General features: G+C 46.9%; 1 protein-coding gene across 1 annotated transcript in view; it reads left to right on the top strand.

Annotated features, from left to right (window-relative positions):
- The window catches only part of LMAN1 (lectin, mannose binding 1), a 249,386-nt gene that overhangs the window by 107,297 nt on the left and 118,022 nt on the right, over positions 1-24,067 (top strand). The window contains exons 9-10 of the mRNA XM_085630506.1: positions 5,989-6,179; positions 6,305-6,375. Coding sequence (XP_085486632.1) covers positions 5,989-6,179; positions 6,305-6,375 — 262 coding nt within the window. The remainder of the gene's footprint in view (positions 1-5,988; positions 6,180-6,304; positions 6,376-24,067) is intronic.

The raw sequence follows: 24,067 nt of genomic DNA, 5'->3' as shown, positions 1-24,067 counted from the left end.
GCCAAAATGTAAAAATACAAAAAAAAAGCAATTTTTGCAAGGATTCCATGGTGCTCTACCAGGATTGTTGCAAAAAAAAAGAACAAAATGGTTGCCCGGGGCCACATTCTTCAATTACGGAGAGGGGTTGCAGCCTCCCCTCGAGCCATTATAGGCCCCAGGGAGCCCAACCCTGGGGTTACATTCCATAAGGGTGGATAGACATGCGGTCCCACCTCCCGGAGCCGTTATAGGCCCCGGAGAGCCCACCCCCAGAGCTGAAATGTTCTGACAAGGGAAGGGGGGCACACAACCCCACTCCCAGAGCCTTCAAATGCCCCAGGGCCGATTTGTTTAATTAAGGGGAGGGAGGCTGTGCGCCCCCACCCCTTGCCTGAGCCTTCAATGGCTCCGGAGAGTCTACCCCTGGGGGCCGCATTCCAGTCCTCCTCCCCGAACCATTAAAGGCACTGGGGAGCTGATTACTTCAATTAAGGGGAGGGAGGCTGCGCAGCCTCCCTCCCCGTTCCTTCAAATTCCCTGGAAAGCCTACCCCCGGGGCCAAAATGCTCAAAAAAGGGAGGGGGGCACGCAGCCACCCTCCCTGAGCATTCAATGTCCCCGGGTACCCAATTCCCTGAAGTCAGCTTGCATATTATGTCATGGGAACTTGTTTTTGCTCCCACCTGGCAGGAGCATTTTTTAATCTCCCGCCAAACAGGAGCAAACACAATGTCCGGTCCTAGCGGGCGGTGACTTTAAAAATGCTTTAGGCAAGTAAACTGATCAACACCTTAAAAACCCTCTGGTCTCCAAAGAACAGTGTGACAATTTCCCTAACTTCATAAGTGACAAAATCACGAAGATCGAGCTCTCCCTTGAAGATCACCAATCATCCAATGGGAGCCCCCTTCCAAAAACAACCTCCCTTCTCACCTCATGGCCTCCCGATCAACTATCACCCCTCAGGACAGTACTGGGAACAGCCATCTCCATGGGGCCCTACAACCCTCCTAAAAGCTGGAAAGTATTCAACCCACTCTTGGAGGAAGACCTATCTGCTCTGCTGGCTGCTCCCAAACCCTCCTCCAACCTTGCTGACCCTCTTCCAGTATTCTTGGCAAAAACACTCGATCATGCCTTAATCCCCCTCTGGTCAAAGATTATAAAAAAGCTCCTTGATGACGGGCCTGATGCCAGACTGCCTCAAATTCTGTCAAATCACTCCAATGCTAAAAAAAACAGTTGCAGACCCGAACGACCTCAGTAACTTCAGAGCTGTCTCCAATCTCCCCTTCCTAGTCCAAACTCGAAAGAGATGTTTTCTCACACAATTAAACCAACACATGGACAACAAAAATCTCCTGGATCCTCATAAAAATGATGCAGCCCAGAAACAGCTATTCTGAACATCGTAGATGACCTTCACAAATTTCTGGCTACAGACTGATGCTGCCTGCTCATACTCCTAGACCTATCTGGGGCCTTAGACAGTCGACCACAAGCTCCTCCTAGAGTACCTCCAAAAAAGAACTGGTGCAGAAGGGGTGGTCCACTGGTTCACATCTTTTCTACAAAACTGATCTCAACAAATTAAGTCACAACCTGACCTCTGACACAACAGCAATTACCCGGTGCATCCCCCAAGGCTTCGTCCTCTTGCCCATACTGTTCAATAGCTACATGAAGTCCCCCACAGCCATTCTCAACCAAGCAAACACACCCTTTCATCTATATACAGATAACACCCAACTATGCACTGAAATATCCTCACTTGCCGACATCCACCAGTTAAATGGCACCTTCATAGAGGTCCAACACTGGCTATCCCACAACTGCCTAAAACTCAACAAGATACAACTAAAATTCTCCTCTTATCAAAGACAGAACCGTCCCCACGGATGCAAGAATGGCTAAAATCCATTGACGCTCTTAGCTGCACACTATCCCTAGCTGACTCTCTAGGAATCGCACTGGACCCTAAACTGACAATGAAAGATTATGCAAAGAATAGCTCGAAGAGTGCTTTCTACAACCTGAAAACATCTGAACCAAATTAAACTCTACCTAGCACCGAATAATCTCAAATCTACCACGCAATCGCTGGTGTTGTCTAGATTAAACTGGGAAAATTCCACCCTCACAGGAACAGCTCAACCCCCTTCGAATCACCCTCAATGAAGCAGCCAGAATGGTCATAGGAATCAAAAAATATTACCACATCTCCCCTGCCCTCAAAGTACTGTACTGGCTCCCAATTAAAGCTTGCTGCAGTTTTAGAACAGCCTGCCTAACTCACAAAGCCCTTCACACGGGAAAACCAGCTCACCTCCCCTCTAAACTCAAAAAGACAGGTCAAACAAGATACCTAAAGAGGGTGAAACCCTCTAGTTCTCATTCCGCCGAAAACTCACAAACAAGAAACCCAGGCACGCTCCTTCTCGAGCAATGCCCAAAAAAATCTGTAATTCAATCCCAACACATATTAGAACTAACCCCTCCTTCTTGAGCTTCAAAGGACAGCTAAAGGATCTCCTCCTAAACAAACATCTCACCTAGCAGGACATCAGTTACCCACAAAGACTTGACCTCGACCCTGAGCTCTCCTTTACCCTCCCCTGCTACTTTTCCTCCATCATCCTCAACCCCTGCCTTGTCCTGATTTGATTCAACTGTACGGTCTACACACTTTATTTGTTGAACATATACTGTTATAAAGTGCTCTGATACCCTTGCGTATTTGCCAGTGATATATAAACTCTTCAAAAAACGAAAATTACCTCCCCACGGGAGGGAGCAACATAAATAGCTTCTCCCTCCGGGTGGGAGCAATGTTGTCTCCCACACCACAAGGGGAGCTGGCTGGGGCCGTGGGGTTGCACGGCCTCCTCCCTTCTTGTCAAAAAGCCAAAGTAACTATGTCTCCTCTACAATTGCACGATGAAAAATTATCTGAAATCCTTGATGGAGGTGAAAGATCGCTGATTTATTGGAGTACAATCTATTCTGCAGTGACTGTCCAAGATGAATGGGTTCTTTCTTGTTGTCTCCTGGTCTGAGAACAGAGTCCACAGTTCCCCCTTTTAATTGCTGCGGAGTATGCAAAGGTGCCCAATCACCTACAAACTCTGCCTGTTAGGCCCTGCCCCTTCCACGTTAGTCGTATGCAATGGTGTTTCCACCATTTTCTAGGCCACTGTTACTCAAAGTACGCCCCTGGGGCTGCATGAGGCCCTCCTGACCTTTACAGGCAGCCCACTGATCAACAGCAGCTCTGGGCTGCTGTTTAATCGTCTCAGGACTATCGAGAACAATCATTGGCATAGCCAATAGGTCTCGCATTTGGGACCTTATTAGTTTAGCCATGCATTTTTGACATTGCAAATAACAATGCCTTTTATTTTTTCGTTTTTAAAACATAGATAAAAGGCATTGCCATTTACAATGCCAATAGCATAAACTTGCGTAAATGCGAGACCTATTGCATTGCAAATCCTTGTTTTAATCATGAGGAGGACATGCAGAAGCTGTTGTTCCAGTGTCCGGGGTCCAGAGCCAGGAGCTCCATGGCAATGTAGCAGTGGATGGCAGGAGGGCCAGGGGCCCTAGTGCTGAGCACGGTCCAGGAGCGGATGGGCGCAGACGGGCTTCTGTTTGGGCATCAGTGATGCGCCCGCTGAGCGCACCTGCCCATTAGCTTTCATAAGTAGTCCTGGGAGGTGGGAGGGGCTGGTAGGGAGGCGGGAAACCAGCAAGAAAGCAGGAGTGGGGAAAACGGCGGGCAGGGGCAGAAAACTTTACTGCCCAACAGTAAGGAAACCTAAGTCTACACAGAAATAAACCAAAGTGGCCTCAGCCACAATCAAATATAATTTTGAATCCACAATTAAAAATGAGCCACAAACAAAACAATAACAATAAAAAAGAACCAGCGGCAGCCAGGCTTGAACCAGGCGAGCCTCGAAGATTGGGGCAGGAGCGTTATACAGCGACTAATTTAAAGCTGATTTATCCATTAGCATGGCGCTCAATTTAGCACATATAAATGATAAAATCAGCATTCTAGTTCTTTGTCAGAACTCTGTGGGCGTGACCAACTGCCCATTGATGTACAAGCCTGTTCATTAGAGATTTCCGAAAGCACCTACAGCAGGTGCGCAGAAACTGAAAAGGGGCACTATGCATTGTTTACGTGGTGGCCCTTTTAGAAAGACTGTGTTCTCTTTCTTAACCTACGCTGTCCAGGGGGAAAGTCCGAATTAATTCAGTTGTATCTCGCTCATAATTTTAAAGGGAAGTTGCGAGGACCAAATTAGGTTGATTAAAGGGAAACTTTTAAATTCTCAAAAAATAATGATATTTGAAAATAGTTCGAAGTGAAAATAATAAATCATGGCCCTTTTGATTGCTGCCTTAATGCAACACTGTCATGTTGTCGGCAAAGAGTGGTGTCTATCTGTTAATTCCATGTTGAAAACGTATTTTTTGACAAAAACGTTTAATATAATACATTGTGTTTTAATGTAGTTTTTTTTAACTTATTTAACACATTTCTAGGTTGTTTGGCGTTGGCCTTGTTTGGTAGGCCATACACTTGTTTTGGGCTTCTTTTCTCGGAGGATTGTGTGTGTTTTTTATTTCACACGTAACAACTTTAGCCCCGGGAGGAGAAGGAGGGGGGTGGGAGCCGTCATCGCCACCGCGAGGCTGTGTTGAAAAAAAAAGAAAATCATGTGACAGTCCCCAGCCTTCGGGCATCGGAGGACGGTACCAAAAAAAGAGCATTAGATTTTTTTTCTAATCTGTATCCCCCGAAGCGCGGGCGGCCACTGTGGCCATGGCTTTTGAGAGCCTGTTCTCCAGCCACCTCCCCCCACCCTGCGCTAGAGAAGCGCAGCCCCGGCTCTGAGCGTGATGCAGGGGAGGACGAAAGGTCGAGTAACATTCTTCTATCTGCTTGTAATGTGTGTGGGGACCGAGGGGTAGGGTAGAGGGAGATCCCCATGTTCATGACTGCAAACGCAACATTCACATGAAAAAAAGGTGAATGCCCGACCTTTTGTAATCCTGTAGTTTGAGGGTGGGGGTCTCTAGGTATAAATGTGTGTATCAGTTTATACTGTAACAGTAAGATTACATGCATGAAGGGTGCCACAAAAAACCGTCATCGGAAATCACTGGTCAAACGCAGACGTCCGTTCATTAATCCATCATCCCTTTCCCATGGCCTACTTAAGAAACATCTCGCTGTACGTTGACAGTGCTACTAAATGAGCACGAATATGAAAAGCTTAGGAAATGAAGTTAAATTGGTGTAGTGAAATAACATTTCACTGGGCATATATGCCTGTAGGTATTATAATTAGACCCTACGTTACATACCCCACCCCTCAGTTCTGCTTAATTTTATAATGGGGGTATCCAAATGATCTAACTGTACTTTCGTTGTTGACATCTTCACCCCACAAAGCAAAAACGTAAAGCTCACCATCCTCTCATAATAAAAAAGCACGGTGCGCGCGCACTGCAAGGAATGTGAGGTATGCAGCTGGCACCGGGCCGCACTGCTGCTCGCTCCCGAGCTCCCTAGGCCAGGGGAGAGAGAAGGCGGGACATGCACCTGCCTTTGGCCAATTGCGTTCTGTCTTTCTTAGAAAGACGCACGCAAAGGCCAATAGTGTGTGTGTGAGCAAAAATAAAAGCACAGGTACGAGCGTGTGGTCCGAGTTGAAAGTCCTTACTAGAAGCCTCGTAGAGCAGCGCATGCGCGCTGGCTCAGGCGAGACCTAAAAATATGCTAAATAAACAGGCAAGCATTTATTCAAATAATAATTTGTCTTGAAAAGGAAGTAACTAGGGAGTCTTGCACTAATTAACTTTAGGAACATATATTTTAAAGACTTCTTACAGCAACCATGTAAACATATATGATAATTACTCTTCAGAATTTAAATAGTGCATTTAATTAACATGCAGAACTGTTTTTTCGACTGTTCCTTTACCCTGCAGATGACCTGTATGAATCTGTAAACGATCGAGAGCTCAGACAAGTTTTTGAGGGGCAAAACCGCATTCATCTTGAAATAAAACAACTGAATAGGCAACTTGATATGATACTTGATGAGCAACGGCGGTATGTCACTGCTGTAACAAATGAAATAGCCAACAAAGGAGCTGGAGACCAAGGTCAGCAAATGCAGGTGAGTAACTGTAATGCTCTGAACTGCCTACACACGGATCATTTTTAATAAAGATTTATCCCTGTTCCCATCTTATTTATTGCTGACACATTTAGTAACCCAATTTCTGTGTTTTCTTTCTTCAGGTGTCGCAGAAGGATCTTGAGGCTCTTCTACACACACAGCAGGATGTACTGAAACAAGTGAATGAAATGAGGTAAGCAATTATTAATGCATTTTTTGTGCTTCCTTGAAATCACTAGACCTTCAAATTTCTAGAAACGTGAGTCTAAGTTTATTAATGGATTTCAAAATCATAATCTCAGCATTTTTTAAGTTCAAATCTGGTGTTACCCTTTGAAAGGGACTAGTCGCTTAAAGTGGTTTTTGGTCTCTACCGGGTGACCGTTGAACTTTTCAGTGAAATTTTTTTTTAACAAACTATTAGTATTTAAATGTGAATGAACTGGCAATTGGTGATTTACACTGACAATATGAAATAATTGCTTTAGTGAGTTGTATTACTTTATTTCTGACCACTCTTCTCGCGAGTCACTCCTACTGTTGCTCAAAGCGCCATTTTAGATTTAATTACCTTGCTTGCTTGTGAGGAAGTGATCACTACATGCAACACATGGTTGCAAACTGTGAAGCACAAATTAACCCTGGAGGCAACGCACTGGGGAGCAGGAAGTTGCGTCAACAACTATGCGTTCTAGGGACGAAGTAGAAAGGTGGTGAAAGGCTGGGAAACTGAACGAAACCTACCTGAGTGTGCCACAGCTCCTGGCGCTTCCAAGTTCCTTGTGCCCGCGGCGTCTCCCTCCCGCCGTCGCTTGCTGTGGTGGCCGCTGTGTGGGGGGAGCGCACGCCAAAACTACATTTCCCAGGATCCCCTGGGGCCGGAAACACGCCGCCAGCGCGCCCGGAGCCGCTACTTAACGGTCCTTGACCCCGGCAGAGCGGGGGACGAAGTAGAAAGGTGTTGAAAGGCTGGGAAACTGAACGAAACCTACCTGAGTGTGCCACAGCTCCTGGCGCTTCCAAGTTCCTTGTGCCCGCGGCGTCTCCCTCCCGCCGTCGCTTGCTGTGGTGGCCGCTGTGTGGGGGGAGCGCACGCCAAAACTACATTTCCCAGGATCCCCTGGGGCCGGAAACACGCCGCCAGCGCGCCCGGAGCCGCTACTTAACGGTCCTTGACCCCGGCAGAGCGGGGGACGAAGTAGAAAGGTGGTGAAAGGCTGGGAAACTGAACGAAACCTACCTGAGTGTGCCACAGCTCCTGGCGCTTCCAAGTTCCTTGTGCCCGCGGCGTCTCCGTCCCGCCGTCGCTTGCTGTGGTGGTTGCTGTGTGGGGGGAGCGCACGCCAAAACTACATTTCCCAGGATCCCCTGGGGCCGGAAACACGCCGCCAGCGCGCCTGGAGCCGCTACTTAACGGTCCTTGACCCCAGCGTCGCGGGTAGCGCCGGGAGAAGCCCGGGAGAAGGGCGGGACCGTCTGTGGCCGTCCGGGGCCGGAAGAGGCCGGGCTGGGCCACGGATCCTGTCCTAGCTCACTAGGTCCTGGACTTGTAAGTAGGCTACCCTATTGTACATTGGCATTGTTTTGGTTTATATACTTCGTAGTTGGGTGCGCTAAGTGTATGACAATTCTGAAAAACAGGTGAAGACCCTGCCATTTTATTTACTTGTAAGTTTTAATTGTTGTCTGCCTTGATGTCGAAGCTTAGGTCTACTAAATTACCTGCCACAAGTGATAACAGGACTATGGACAATTATCTTGTGAAAGTGGTAAACAAGATCAACAAAGACAGGAGACTCTCCCTGGGCAGATTGAGCCCAGAAACGTCACCAACAAGGTCTATCACTCCTAATATTAGACCTCTTGTTCTAGAAAATAGTTGCGATAATATTAATATCGCTGATATAGTCATGACAAACGACCTGGTAAACGTTGAAAGTATGGAGGAGCATGTAACCTTAAATGATTCAATTTCCTCCCAGTGTCTAGCATCCTGTTCTAAGGACATTACATCTCCATCTCCTGCGCATATAAGGGTGCGTGCTTGTAGGAAGGCTCCAGCTAAGAGGATGGTAATCCGAAAGCCCAAAAAACAAGGCTCTGCACAATCAAGTAGGGGGGTCACATCTGAGTCTCCACACGATACCCCTGAGGTCATTAATAAAGCTGAGGGGAGTATTCTCCACCCGGCCCTTATAGATCTCTTGGTTTTAACTTTAGAGTCCAAACTAGAGTCAATGCTTAGACCTTTGTTGGAGAAGTTAGACCTAGTCTCTTCAGAGGTAAACAGTTTGAAAGGCCTCTTGGATTCCCACCTGTCCCGTTTTCCTTCTTTGATAACCCCCCAACCCGATTTGTCCGGCCCCTCGGGCTATAACTCATCGGAATCCATTTTTCATCCCACTGTTAACATCTGTGAGGGAGGTCCTGGGGGCTCTGGGGGTAGTAGTCAGACATGTCAGCCTGTAATCGCCTTGCCACCCTCTTTATTACCACATCCACTAGGGGCTATCCCACCAGTTTCAGTACCTACTCAACGACAACCACACTTAGCACAAAAAAGTTCTCAGAATACCCAGATGAACTTAGCCAAGGGTGAAGCGCCGGGGTTTATTAAACACAGGAGAAACAATGCTGTTAACCTCCCACCACAGTGTGTTCCTTACACAGTGGTACTGATCAATGTCCCTGAGGTTGACTCCTGTATGTCGAATTCTAGGCAGGAAACCCATGATGCTTTAAAAAATAAATCACTTGCCTGGCTGAATAAAAATTGTGGTTTTCCGTTGGCTCTTTCAAACGATATAATATCTACTCGTAGAGTAGGCTGGATTGGGTGTGGAAGGAAAACCACAAGAGGGGATTGCATTATAATCAACTTCAAATACCCTCAACATGTGGCTACCGTCCTCCTAAGAGCCGCCTCTTTACCCAATCAGGATAACTCAGTCGCTGTTAGACCTCTTGGATATTTTTATAGTCATCTGACCAGCACTCAGCAGCAACGGCCCCAATTACCTGAGTATTATGGAAATGACATCACCAGGGGAGGGCCTGGCTGTCCTATTAATATGCCACTGAGAGTTCCTATGCACTTAAATGATGTGGATTTTTATGGCCAGCAGCCAGCTAACAGGCAGTGGGAAAACGATTGACTCCCTGATGCAACCAGCAAGCCACCCGAGTTATCAGCTCCATCTCTTAAAATTGCCACTTGGTACATTGCTGGTATAAAGAACAAAATGGGGAACCCGGATTGGCTATCGTCACTTAATGCATTTGACATCATTGCGTTACAAGAGACATGGGATCTGACGAATAGCTTTTCCCTGGATGGCTACAGCTGCTTCTGCATTCCAGCTATCAGTAGCGTGGCTGGTCGACCCAAGGGGGGCCTGTTAACTTTATTTAAACTAGACATAAAAGGGACACTTACCCAACGTTCATCTGGCTCTGAAAATTGTCTGATCGTTGAACTTGCTTCGAATGATAAGGCTAAGATTCTCTTTGTTAATTTTTATAATTCTAATGCCAATGATTGCACCAGTCATAATCTTGATGTACTGGATAAATTTATGTCAGCCTATAGTACTAATGCTCATACATATGAATTAATATTATTGGGGGATTTCAATATACATCCATGCCCTCTACCATGCACTAGCCAGGAGGTTGACGTCCCCCCCCTTCTCCTCCCTAGTGCATTTTGAGCATACCAGGCGTGGTGAACTTCTAGAAATTTTTCTAGCCAGATGGAATTTATATGAATCAGCCTGTGGGGATGGAAACAACAGAACCCCCTCTTTTAAAGGAAATGACAAGGGTACTATTATAGACTATATATTTTTGACTTCATGTTTGTTGTGTAATGTTATCAAATATTATACGGAGGTATCAGTTTTTAGTGACCATAATCCGGTTCTTTTAGAGTTATTGTTTGCCAATGTATTTTCCCTTAAATCAGCTAAAGGTAGAGGGGGAGCAAATCTTGTGGCAAAAGATCAAAATCGCAGGTTAAAATGGGCAAAAATAGTTCCTGAAAGCTTCTTAAAGGAGGTGTTGCACAGGACCGAGGACGAAGTTGCAATTTGTTTAACAAATAGAATTGAATGCAATGAGGTCATAGCAGCTTTTGCTAACATTTGCATAGAAATTGACCGTAGTCTCCAGAAAAAACCTAGCCCGATGGTGTCCGTGGGAAAAAGATGGTTTGACAAGAAATGTTCTAATGCGCATGGGGACCTATTAAAAGCCATCAAGGCTACCCCCAAAATTCGTGCGGACATAGTAAGTGCAAGGTCTATATATAAGAAAACTATTCTAGAGAGGAAGAGGGTCCTAAAAGATAATGCCTTAGCGCAGCTACTGGACCCATTAACACTAAAAAATAGTGGCCTCTTTTAGAACACTATAAACCAGCCACTTTTTTCGGAGGACCCACATACCCCTCTTGAGGCTAACATCCCCGATGAGGGATGGATTAAACACTTTAGTGAGATCTACACAGATTCCACTGGCATTGACATTATCGTCGCCCCCTTAGGAGTAGAAGGAGGCGTTTTGTGTCCCACTAAGCAAATTGTCATTTTTGCACCGGCAGAAGTGGAACGGGCAAATGACTTGTCCCCGAAAAATAAAGCCCCAGGCCCTGACGGGGTTCCTGGAGATGTTTTTAAACATGCACCTAAATTTTGGTCTAAAATTCTATGTAACGTTTTTAATGTTCTTATCACCGATAAAATTCCGGACTCGTGGAAAAAAACGATCATCATACCGGTCTTTAAAAAGGGTAACAGGCAAGATCCATCCTGTTACAGACCGATATCTTTAATCGATTCCTCGGTGAAGATCTTGGGTAGGGTTATCCTCTCTAGGTTGAATGAATGGATAACTGAGAAAGGGGTACTATCTAATGTCCAGTACGGTTTAAGACCCAAAAGGAGCACAATCGATCAAAGTCTTAACTTACACCTATTGGTCGAAAAATATACGAAGGCCAGAGAGGGGCTCATGTATCTGGGGTTCATGGACCTCTCGTCTGCCTTCGATTTTGTTAATCGCTCCAAATTGTGGAATATCTTGCTTAACTTAGGACTGGACAGGGCTCTAGTTTGTCTTCTAGCTGATCTCCACTCTAACTTAACAGCTGCGGTTAGAGTAACCACGGAAGGGCGATGCACCAACCACTTTAAATCAGAAAGAGGGGTGAGGCAGGGATGTATCCTGGCACCCCTTCTGTTTACAATTTACATAAATGCCTTGGAACCCTCCCTCAAAGCGGCAACTCTCGATGTCCCACGTATAGGTGAACTTGGTATTCCAGTTCTCCTATACGCGGATGACGCCGTTTTGCTCTCTCGTACTGGTATGGGTCTCCAAAGGCTATTGAATGCTTTTGAGGCATTTATGAGTTCCCTGGACCTAAAGATCAATGCTAAAAAATCTCAAATTATGATCATGGGCAGGGTTACGAATAATAGGCCTTCAAAAACATTCTTCTGTGGCAAACAAGAGCTTTGTAGAGTAGCCACCTTCCCATATCTAGGCATAGTGTTTGACGAGAAAGGTAGCTGGGGGCCGAATATAAAAAGTAGAAATATTGCTCTTGCCAGATCTTCTTCCGCTCTCCAGTGTTTTATAAAAAAATTAGGAGCAAGACCGATAGTCACTCTGCTAAAAATTTATGAAGCCAAAAGTTTAGCTGTGGCAACATATGGCAGTGCCATTTGGGGTTATTGCTCAACGGAAAGCATTCAGATTACTGAAAATAAATTTTTAAGTTCAGTCCTTTCCGTCCCCCAGTCAACTCCTACTTATATTGTACACTCTGAACTTGGCATGGGTTATATCTCTGACCTGATAAAAATGGCCCCTGTCCTGGCTTGGTTGAGGATCTGGTTGAATCAGGAAATTCCGCTCAACCATACCATCCTAAAAGACTGCATGCAGTTAGATAGAGCATGCAAAATACCGTGGCTAGCCTATATTAAAAACAGTCTATCCAAGATAGGGAGATTAGACCTTTACTCATCCCCGTCCACAATAACTGCAAAAGACCTAGTCCAGATCAAAGCTCTGATGGGAGATACGTTACGTTTAGCCAGGGAACAAACAGAATTGGAGAAACCTATGGTAAGGGCGGGCATTATCCTGAGCAGCCATGCTGGCCCAGAACCATATCTAACCTTCGTTAACCTGCCTTATCATCGCTTTCTCTTAACCCGATTTCGGCTAAACCTGATCCACTTATCTTTGGGTCACTTTCCAACTTGGTGTTCTCCCGAAAACGCCCTGCTATGTAACTGCGACAACTTCTCGACCCAGAACACTTTGCACTTTTTGATGTTCTGTGAGCATTTCACGGCATTAAGAAGGAAATACTTACTTCCAATCCTCAAAGAGGTTGGGTTCATACAGGTTAGGCCCGCACTCCTTTTTTTACAGCTATTACAGACACCAAGGATAACCTTCCACGTTGCTAACTTTTTAGTGGGGGCTATCAGAGTCAAGAAAAGGATGTCGAATGACATCACTCTGAACTAGGGTCTCTAAATGCGTTGAACTGTATTTTGCTCATGGTTATTGATCACTCCAAGAAAGACTTTTAATTGATTTTATGTAAACGCTTTGTACAGTTTATTTTATCTTAACTGACCTCTTTTTAACACATACTTAGGATCGAATTTTATCACATGTATTTATTTTAGTATTATTTATGTGTATATCATGATTGAATGTATATAAGACAAATATTTATTTGGTATCAATTGTATTTTTTGTTTGAGTGTACATATTTTGTTCCCTTGTCTTTTTATGATATTGATTTATCGAAATAAAGTACTTTGACTGACTGACTGACACTACATTCACCTACAATAACTAACGTGCTCCATGCCATACTCTGTGTCAAACCCAGCAACAGTTTGATTGACTTGTGGCTGTCAGGGTTCAGCGTGCATCAGAAACAAATATTATGGGATGTTGGCCATCTTTTTGGATTCTGAGACACTTCATCTTGTGAGATGCTTATTTGTTATAGGACCTGAATGTGCAACAAACTAGATGCACTTGGATATGATTGATTCCCTCCAAATATTCAGGTACTGCACCAGACCCCAGTGACTACATGGCCAAACCCTGCCTTTTATGAATTGTGAATGCAATCTGACTCTGTAAGCCTGATAAATAGTTTACTATTGAACTTTGGTGAAGGGGTGTGCACCAGCAAAGGAGGGCTGAACCGGGAGCTGCACTGTGTTGCTGCTACTTGCCTGTAAGGTTTTGGGGCAAATTGTGATTTAGGAAGAGACTGCTATTGTTTTGGGCTAAGACAAAGGAGTTAGACTGCCCTGTGGACTGCAGACATTTGCTGCCTTGTTGCAAGACATGTTAAGCCGTTTTCAGCTGCGCTGTGAGACCCTATTGTCCTTATCGAGGAGCTGCCCCAGAACTGTTGCTTGTTGTATGATGTTAAAATGCATGCCTTTTGCCACGCAGTGCCTTTTGCCACGCAGTGCCTTTTGCCATGCAGTGCCTTTGCCGTGCATGCCTTTTTGCACTCATGCCTTTTTGCACGGATATGCCTTTACCACTCATTTCTTTATGACACGAGGTAAGTATATTTAAGATAAGTTAAACCATATATAAACACGCTTACCTTAAATATAGTTACCTTCTTGGTAAAAGCATGTGTGGAAAAGCAAATTCTTAGTAAAGGCATGCATGGTAAGGTAAGGTTTTATGGTAAAGGCATTAAATTGTAAAACAATTGTCGTAGAGTCTGTTCTCCCCACCCCCACTCCACCCCCCAAGAGTGTTTCACCCGTGCACCAGAAGCTTTGCATTGAAGCCTTCTTTCTGCATCTTGCAATCTTTGTACTGCATGAGGGAATTTCTCTCACTCCTCCCTGTTGTGGGTGGTGACTATCAGTTAAAAGGGAAGAGTAGGTTTCTGTCTCCTACTGCCTCCTCAACTCTGCTGCTACCATAACCACGAAGGTCACCCAATTCTTGTCCCTGGACTGGAAGAGACTGTACACCCCTTTGCCCTCGGTGTGCCATTAAGCTGGAAAATAGCTCCCACCTCAAGCTGCACTTCCTGGCTTCAAATGCTGTTGTAAGTTAAGCATTCTGACTGTTAGTGTTCTGGCATCGCAAGTACAGAGGTCCAAGATGTTCCTGGGACATGTCTAACTACAAAGAAAACATGTAATGCATAATAACCAGCACATTTGCAGAAGTCTCTACACTTTCCAAGACGACCAGAAACTTGCTTTCTAGGCCACAATCACAAACCTTGCAGGTGTTCATGTCCCTTTTAAAACGTAAATGTGTGCAAAGGAATTTCAATTACTCCCGCATTTTGGTAGAAATTAATCCGCTATAAACTGTGGCGTGTTTACTGCCTTTTGAATTTAATAGTGAATGATATTGTATTCTTTTCTTAAAGGATACGTCTAGCTGGACAATATAATGGAGTGTTATTTGCTTTGTCACCTCTATCTTATCTAAGCCTACACTATATTACCTTACTAATGTCGAATACTTAAGAGACCCATGTTAATTGAGTTGCAGTACAATCTGATTTCAGAGGCCCAAAGAAAACTTGTTATAAGGATTGATCAATTTCCTTCTAGTTATCTAGGCACCAGAGAATCGGGTTGACATTTTATATTTGTTGTTTTAAGTTATGGTATTTGATAGGTATTGTGTGCTTTAATAAACCAGCATGTTTGTGAGTATTTAAAGTAGAACCTCATGTCAACATTGTGTCCAGTACAATTTTGGGTTTTCAGGATTTTCAGTGGTAAATCCATAATCAATACCCAGCCCAGGAGATGTCCTCTGTAAGGTGTTCGTACTTTCACCATTTTCAGAATAAAACAACACTTTAAGATTTCTAGTTGGTGATGGTGCTATAGAGCCCTTTTCATTTCCCACCCAAAGATTAAACTCTCAATGGCCAAATCTTACCACTGGCTTTGTGTATGAATTGAGGAAATACGTTTTTTCTTCAAGTGTTTCTCAATTTAGGTTGAACTAAAGAGGACTAAAAGAATGAGTCCTGCTGCAGTTTCATATCCGTATACCCACTATATATAGGAAAGTGGATTATTATTTGGGGTGGCCAAATTTCCACCTCCGAGAATAAGGTCATCACTTGTCACACAAAGCAAATAGAATAAACCTGTGCTCAGTCCCTGGTAACATGAAAAGAAGTCTGTCTTAAATCGAAGGCAACATGAAAATTATGTAAGCAACCCATTTACAGTAGAAAAAATTGCACAAAACACTGTAAAGAGCCACACCAAAGTTTAGATAAGCAGAATTTTTTTATGAGAAAATAAAACCACGGGGACAAAAATCCAGAAATGTGGCTGAGCCGCAGAAGATGAGGAATGCAAGCTAGAGAAGCTCCGTTTCCGAGACCCACGATCCTGCACACATCGCAGTAACCAGTGCTTGGCCGACTAAAACCAGTAGCAATCGGTGATGTGGCGGAATCTGTGCCAGCCACTTTTAGGTGGGGACCCCGGCGGCGAGGCAGGGTAGCTTACATTGGCCTACCTTGAGGGGGGGCCGAGCATCAGCTTGAAGGCCGTATGGGTTAGGCCCATGGGTGCGTCAGCCCTTTTACTGGCAGGGAGAGGCCCGAACCCTGATCAACGGAGGGCCGGGGTGGTTGAGAGTGGCCAAGAGAGGGCCCGGGTGATGTCAGGACATGAGCTGAGCTGGGAGGGGAGCGAGCGGTGAACTGCTGAAGGCCGCATTGCCCAGTGCACACTCCAACAGGGACTGAGGCGTGTGGGCCCCTAAGAAGACATCGCAGTGGCCGGGAGGAGGAATCAGCAGTGCTTGGGGGTTGCGATACCAATGCCCAAGGCTAAACTGGTATGGTGTGACTTGCCTCCCCCCTACTGATTTGTGGCAGCCACTAGTGCCCGACACATTTGCAGCAGCTGAGGGTGGGTGTGGCTATTTGCCTCAGCCCCTTCTCCCCCCGCGGAGCTGAGACCTGCTACATCATTGCCCACAGAGGGGGGGGGGGGGAATACTGTTGGGCCTAACAGCCGATTGTGCTGGGGCAAAAACAGGGACAGCGGAGGCCTGTAATAGAGGCCACCCGGACCGGACACGGAGGAGGGAGGCCTCTGCTGATGGCTGCCATAGTACTGTGGGCCCTGAAATCGACTGGGAAATGACTAGGACGCAATCCTGGCCTGAAGGGGGGCAGGTGAGGAGCGGGCAAGGGATTACTGAGGGCCCAGCTTCTGAACACACACCTCTGGTGGAGGCTGGGCTCGGGACCCGCACCTAGGAGAAGGCCTGGATGAAGCCAGGAGACTGTGTGAGCATCATCCTGGGGTGAGTTTGGCTGCTGCAGTGTGGCCCCGGTGCCAGGTGTCCATGGATGCCTAACCACATGAGTAGCATGTGTTTCCCAAGTGACTGTGACCTGCTTCAGAGACACCCAGAGAGGGGGAGGGACGACTGAACCGCTACGATTCCGGTCACATGTTTGGGTTAGGACTGGGAGGAGAAGAGGCCCTGGGGGGGTAGCGTCCCTCGACCCTGGCTCATCCATTGAGAACCGCTAAGAGTATCCACAGAGTACTGTCCCACTTGCGCTCCTACCCCGGCTCGCACATAACTTGATCTGCAGTTCAGCCTTGGGCTGCTCGTGCCCCCGTGTATCAAGGTTGAGAGTCAGATGGGGAGAGGCGGGTCCTTGTCAGTACGAGAGTCATTACGAGCGAGGCCTCAGCAGGAGTCCCACTAACACAGGAGTCATCTCAGTCACTGGTCAATTGCTGCTGCAGTTAGATTGTCCCTCGACCCTGTTTAGAAAACGGGAGCAAAGTGCTGGAACGGTAAGGTCACTGACTCCTGCCCCTAATGGAATTGGATAGTCAGCCAGAGTTGCGCTGTATGGTGTTATAGCGATCTGGGGACTGGCGGGCTTGAGCTGAGAGGAGTGCATTAAACCAGCCATCCAGAGAGCGGGACTTGACTACCTCTCAGTGCCACAAGAGAGGGTGAAATCCCTGACATCATGGGGAAGAGAGGCAGAATAGGCTCCCAGCACATTGGACGCCCACCAATGGACGTGATTGAGCGCCCTACCCCTGAGTCTATGACAGTGGAGGTAGCCTCACCTGACATGGATGCAGAACTAGTTAAAATGCTGGAGGCTGCCGGTGAATTCAGACCGCAACTTAGAGGCACGTAGATACTGTAGTGATTGAGTTGGGGGTTGCTACGGGACGACCAGAAGAAACTGTACACCCATGTCTGATCCACTGAAACTGCTATAGCGGAGCTCCAACCCAATGTATCAGAATTGGTGGCACAAGTGCGCTCAGTCACAGCCAAAGTCCAGGTATTTGAGAAAAGAGCAGAAGACTCAGATGGGCGATCGCGCCGCAATAATCTCAAGCTAATTGGGTTTCCTGAAGGATCCGACCCAGTACTATTCTTCTAAAACTGTCTGAGTCAGACAGGCGCCCGTGCTAAGCTATCTCCACATTCCCTACTAGAACGTGCCACTTGTGTGCCACCTAGGAGGCCACTGATAGGAGCTCTGCCTAGACCTGTTGTGGCATGCGTAATGAATTACAGTGACAAAGAAGCAATATTGCAAGCAACCCGCACTGCAGACCCTATTCTATACGACAACACAAGACTATACCTGTACCCAGATCACATGATGGCTGTGCAGTACTGGAAAACCTCGTTCCTAGGAGTGAAACTAAAGCTCCCACAGGTGGGCTTAAGATACTCTTTGTCATTCCTGAGCAAACTAAAGGTGATCGCGAATAGCAAAAAGTCGTTCTTCACTGAGCCTCCGGATGCTTGGGATGGGCAGAGCGCACTGTTATGAGGAGGAAACAGCGGCAATATAGGCGGCGAGGACCTGTGGGGGCGAAACAGGACAAAGAGGCCAACAGTGAGATTAATGGTACTCCTACACAGGAGCAAGCCTGGGTGAAGCAGTCCCAGGTGTTGTCCACAGCCTCGTCTTGGTGGGTGGGACGTTGCTCCCCGCCGGAGATCATGGATGACGCCCACTAGGACTCAAGAGGCTCATAGAACAGTAATGCATTGTTGTTCTTACCAGACGTCACACCGCAAACCGCTGACAGTTTGATATAAGAAAAAAGGTTGAATTTCTTGACACTGTGTATCTGGGTCCATCTGTGGCCATACCCCTGAGACTAGAGAGGGTGATTTAATGTGCCAACCCTCTATTCCCCACCTCCTCCTAAGATTGGATTGCCTCCTATTGCAGATGAGGGGGGTGGCCATTTGAGTGCTGGGCCGGGGGGCGTTAATGCGGATGGGGATTGTGTATGGAGACTTGGGCCGCGGCGGCCAGCCGAATGTGCTTCCGAAAGTAATAGAAGCTGTAAACGTGGATCTAGCACAACAGTTGGCCTGCTCTAACCCTTCTTAGCACTTACAGCTCTAGACGGCTGAGAAGGCCATCGCAGAGCCACTGGATAAGTCTCCCCTTGCCCCCCCTCACTCCCTTTTTTCCACCTTCCCGCCGCAGATATCTCCCCACAAGCCTCGTATAGTAATATGCAAAAACATCTTTGAGCTCCCACACATGGGATATTGAATTAACGGTTTGGGCAGTCACCCCATTGGAAACCACCCTGGGATGGGAGTTGAGATGGGGTTTATTATCAGTTCATGTTATAAAGATCATGCAGACAAAGACGGACCGGATGTCCGTGACAGGGTTACCACTGGATGAAGCTGCACATGCAAGCCAAGAGAACCCCTGTATCACCCGTATGATCGGAAACTGGCCTGCCTCCCTCACCTTCGCCCCCCCCAGATCCCCCTGATAACACAACACAGTAAAACATTGATAACATAGGGGTTTTAACCTGGAACGTGAGGCTCACATAGCAAATGGGGAGGAGGTTCCGTTAAAAAAGCGTTGGTAAGGGCAATGCTATAGCACCACCTATTCAGGGTTTGCAAGAGGGGTGCTTATATGGATCTGACTTGGGGTTCCTTTCTGGCACATTGCTGCGGAGGTGGACTCGGAGGGGCGCTATGTCCTAGTGGAGGGCCTATTAGATGGTAGACCCGTACTCCTAGGAAACATCTATGCACCAAAGACAGCCCAACCAGCATTTTTGACGCGTCTCTCCTTGGCCCTCAGTCGCTGGGCACATATTCCTTTGATAATGGAAGGCGATTTTAATTGCTTCCTTGACCCGCACCCAGATCGTTCACACCCCCATTGCCAGCCTCCCTAGTGATGTCAGCGGCAGCCTGTTCTCACTCAATGGATTAGCCACTGGTCACTACATGATAGCTGGCGGGGCTTACACAAGGGGATCAGGGAATATTCCTATTCTACCCCTCATGACTTACACGTCAGATTAGATTAACTTTCTGTCATCACTCAGTTCAGGCTCAAGTAATGGATGCTGAGTATCTTGTAAGGCCATTCTCTGATCACAACCCATTACAGATCCACCTCCGATGGTGGGCACCCCGACCCCCAGTCCCCACGTGGAGACTGCCGCCACTGAAACCAGAACATCAAGCCTTCAGAGAGGAGACACGCGAAACAGTTTTCCACTATTTTGATGATAACTGGAACACAGGCACCTCTAGGCAAGTTGAGTGGGAGGCACTGAAAGCTGTAGTGAGGAGGCACTGCATCAGAACAGTGGGTCCAGCGCTTCATGGCAACCTAATGCGGACTCACTTGGTACCCAGGAGCCTGCAGCCAAAGATGACCCCACAACGCAGCCCACCCCGGAGGAGGCGTGGGCATGCCATCTTTGGCTAATAGTGCAGCTCCGTTGCCTGAACTTTCGTGCATACCAGCAAGCCGGCTTCTATCTTTGCTTCTCCATAGCGCAACACCAGCGATCCCAATCCTCCAGCCCACATGCACACTACCCAATCTGACATCCTTAGTGCCTTCACACGTTACTTGCAGCGACTATATGGTTCCACGACTGTAGAGCACCGCACACAAATAACTGATTTTCTGGAGCACCTCACACTACCTACCATTGATCCCTTGGAAAGAGAGTAACTAAACACCCCACTCACACTACTGGAGATCGGTGGTGCCATCAGGGGCGTAGCAACACAAAAGAACGCGGACCTGGACGGATTACCCACAAAGTTTTATAAGGCCTGGGAGTTGTTGCTGGGCCCGAAATTGTTGAAGGTATAGCAGGCTGCCCTGGATGAGGGTTGCCTTCCGCAGTCTGAGAGTATCCCTGTTAGTGTCAATGACTAAACCACACAGAGACCCGTTAGAACTTACCTCTTACCACCCACTTTCAATACTAGGTACGCATTATAGGATCCGGAGTAAAGTATTAGCGGTCCGACTGATGGAACATAGGCCCCGTCCAGAACAAATTAACCAGAACGGCTTTATCCCTGATAGGTCCACCACACTGAATGTCCAAAAACTATATTGAGTGATGGAGCAAGCCTCAACACTGTGGCCATTTGCTGCCTGTCTGGTATTAGACTTAGAAAAGGCATTTGACACAGTTGATTGGGGCTACTTTTTCTCCACACTAAGATGTGCATAATAGGGAGACTGTAAGCGCTGCTTATTTACACAACACTCTCTGCCCCGATTCTGGTGAGTAGAGGCACCCTACAGGGTTGTCCCCTCTCACTAATATTATTTGCTCTGGTAATAGAGCCTTTGGCTCAACAACTCCGCCAGAGTGGAGAGACATGGGGCATCCCACTAAATGATGAATTCATAGAGGGCTGGGTGTACGACCCTTACATTTTGCGACTCTCAATTTGCGACTCGCAAAATGCAGTTTACAACAGTGTCTCAGATACTGTTAACGATTCCTAATGGGGTCGCAAATTGCCTCCCTCACTAATATTCGTGAGCATGCGCTATCTGCAACCCCATTAGGAATGGCCAGCACTCACGGGGATAGTGGGCTGCAGACCACCATGTCTGTGACTGCTTTTTTAATAAAGCAGTTTTTTTTAAAATTTAAATGCAGCCCGTTTTCCTTAAAGGAAAATGGGATGCGCTTAAAAAATAAAAATAAAACATTTCTGTTTCATTTTTAGGTCTCGCCTGAGCCAGTGCATGCGTTGCTCTGCGAGACATACAGTAGGTGGGTTTCCAAAGTGCTGCCACAGGCTTTTGGTGGCCTAAAACTTGCGTGCACGTCAGCATGCACACGCGCAGCCGCCATCTGTCTTTCCTCCGTCGATCGTGATCACTTTCACTTTCGCTGGCCGCGCGGCTGTGTCACATTCACGGCCGCGCGGCCAATGCTTGTTATACCTGGGAGAATGCAGGCAGGGGGGGATGTGATGTGTGCTTTGTCTTTCACTACTCACTCCCTAGCAGGAGAGGGTAGTTCACCTTACATTGATTGCTCTCATTGGGGTAGAGGGGGACAGACCGGCTTACAGCACTCCCCCCTTGGCTGAAATACAGTACTGCACAAGTCCCGGCGCAGCTCCCTTCTCACCTCTACCAGCCTGCTTGGTGCGTGTGAACGGACACCGACGAGTGTGGGGCACGCAAACATAATCATAGAAGCTGGGTACACAGAGTGGGTGCAAGGAGTGCACTTGAGACTGTGTGAGTCACACAGGAAGGGAAATCTGAGTATCCGGGACACACCGCAAACTGCAAGGAGCAATGGACACGTTAGTGTGAGAAAGTGGCTCTGTATATACTGTTCCTTAATAGGTACAGGGTGTACGGATTCCACAGTCCCCCAGGGTTTGACAGAGGCTAAAGTTAGATATAACCTTACTCTCTAAAGTGGTAGCTTGGTCGAGCAGTAAGGCAGTATCAGAGGACAGTGTAAAGCATTTGTTGTACACACTCAGTCAGCAAATTGTCTCACACACTCAATAACTGAACTCTAGGCCAATGGTTTATATATAAAAAAAATATATGCTTGTTTTATTTTAGAACCCACACTTGGATTTAAAATATACTTTCTCAGAATGAGATGTCTCATATAAATAATTTTGCAATATACAATTGACTTTTGTAAACAGTTACAAGTGGTTGCAATAGGAAACTCTATTTTAATCACAACAATGCATTGAGCTCAATGTAAAATTCAAGTTATTTGCAACAGATTACTTTTTAGATTACTTTTGGAATTCCAGGACTGGATCCTAGATTCAGTCCTGGGTCAGTACTCGGAATCAAGTGATGAAAGTCGACTTAATTACTGTAATGATTTTTAAACAATATTTAGCTATTTTAAAAGTTGACACTTAGAGAAAATATTTCAAAGAAAACAGTCAATGATTCCCTATGGAAGAAAATTCAAGTTGCAGGTACAGTAGGTTTTTGTTACATTTGTAATCCAGTACTGGGTGCCTAGACTCAGTACTGGGACCTTTATCCAAAACAGGTAAGTAATTACGTTTTCAGATATTATACGATTTTTGAAGAATATTTAAAGATTGCAGAAATCGACACTTAGAAGAAATTTCACAGAAAAACAGTCAATGATTTCCTATGGAAGAAAATTGGGTTACGGGTAAGTACAGTTGTAAGTATTTTTCAGAGTCAGTGCTGGGCACCAAGATCCAGCACTGGGAGCTCACCTAAGAGCAGGTGAGTAATTTCGCTTTCGTTACTCAGCTGATTTTTGGTGAATATTTTAAGATTTGAAAAGTCCACACTTAGAAGAAATTTCAGGAAAAAGCCAGTCAATGTTACCCTATGAGGAAAATAGAGTTATCGGTTTAAGGGTAAGTACTCGACTGGCAGAGTTGAGGTTCTGGGCATAGACTCAGGGGTCCCCCAGGGTTAGGTAGGTACAGTTGGTTCACCCTCAGCGACTCTAGGGCGGCCGGGTGTAGAGAGAGTTAGGCCCAATGTTATCCTATGAGGGATAGGGGGGGTCTTGGTTGGTGGCTGCTGACTGGCAAGCCACGCGGCTGTGGGAGCTGGGCTCCTGGTCACTTACTCAGGGCAAGTGGGGAAGTAGGTAGGTGTGGAGTTTTCACTGCCAGGGCCACTCGGGCGGCTGGGTGCAGGGTGCTTTTGAGCCTTCGGGCGCTCAAATGATTTCAATGGGAAATCTCCGGTTTAGAAAAAGACTGCAAGGTCGGGGACGAGGACTCTTCAGGTGCCACCACCACTTCGAGAGGTAAGTTGGGTAGTTGGAGGATAGGTAGGTACCCCTGGATTGGGCACAGGGGGCCGTGGGGCGCCGCGTGCAGGGGTGCCTTTTGGTGTCGGGAAATCTTACCCTCTGTTGATTGTGGTAGGGGGGCACCTTGTTCTGAGGCTGCAGGCTTCTTCAGGAGTGTCGAGGGAGGTCCTTGGGTGCCGGACTCGGGGTCACAGTCGACGTGGGGTCGTCCTCGTGGTCTTTGTTCACTCCGGCACTGGCCAGGCTTGGCTGGTGCAGAGTGTGCTGGGTTCTCGGTTCCGGGCTGCTGCCAGGGATTAGAGGTAGGTTTTGAATAGAGCCTCTACTCATGGGAGTCCCAGGGACTTAGAGCCAAAAGGTAGCCAGGTCCTCCGGGGTTGGTGAGGTTGCTGGCCACAAGAGATGCCAGGTTGGAGCAGGTTCGAGGGTCGACAGGCCGGTAGGGCTGGGGCCAAAGCAGTTGGTGTCTTCCTCTTTTTAGCAGCTGCAGGGCAGGTCTTCTTTCTTCTTCTTTGTAGTTTTTGAATCTGGAATCTGGGGAAAGAAGGTTCAGGGTGCCCCTAAATACTAGATTTAGGGGCGTTACAGGTAGGTGAAGGGCAGGGACCAATGCGTCCCTGTCCTGGGGTGGGTACACCCACTATCCTGCCTCTCCTGTGGGAGGGGGGCAGTAGCCTAGTCCTGATAGGTTAGGACTCCCCATCTTCAAGATGGCGAGAGCCCCGAGAT

This window comes from Triturus cristatus, chromosome 2_1 (assembly GCF_964204655.1).
Source record: "Triturus cristatus chromosome 2_1, aTriCri1.1, whole genome shotgun sequence".
Lineage (NCBI taxonomy): Eukaryota > Metazoa > Chordata > Amphibia > Caudata > Salamandridae > Triturus > Triturus cristatus.
The sequence above is the reverse complement of the archived record's forward strand: the minus strand, read 5'-3'. Positions and strand labels throughout refer to the sequence as shown.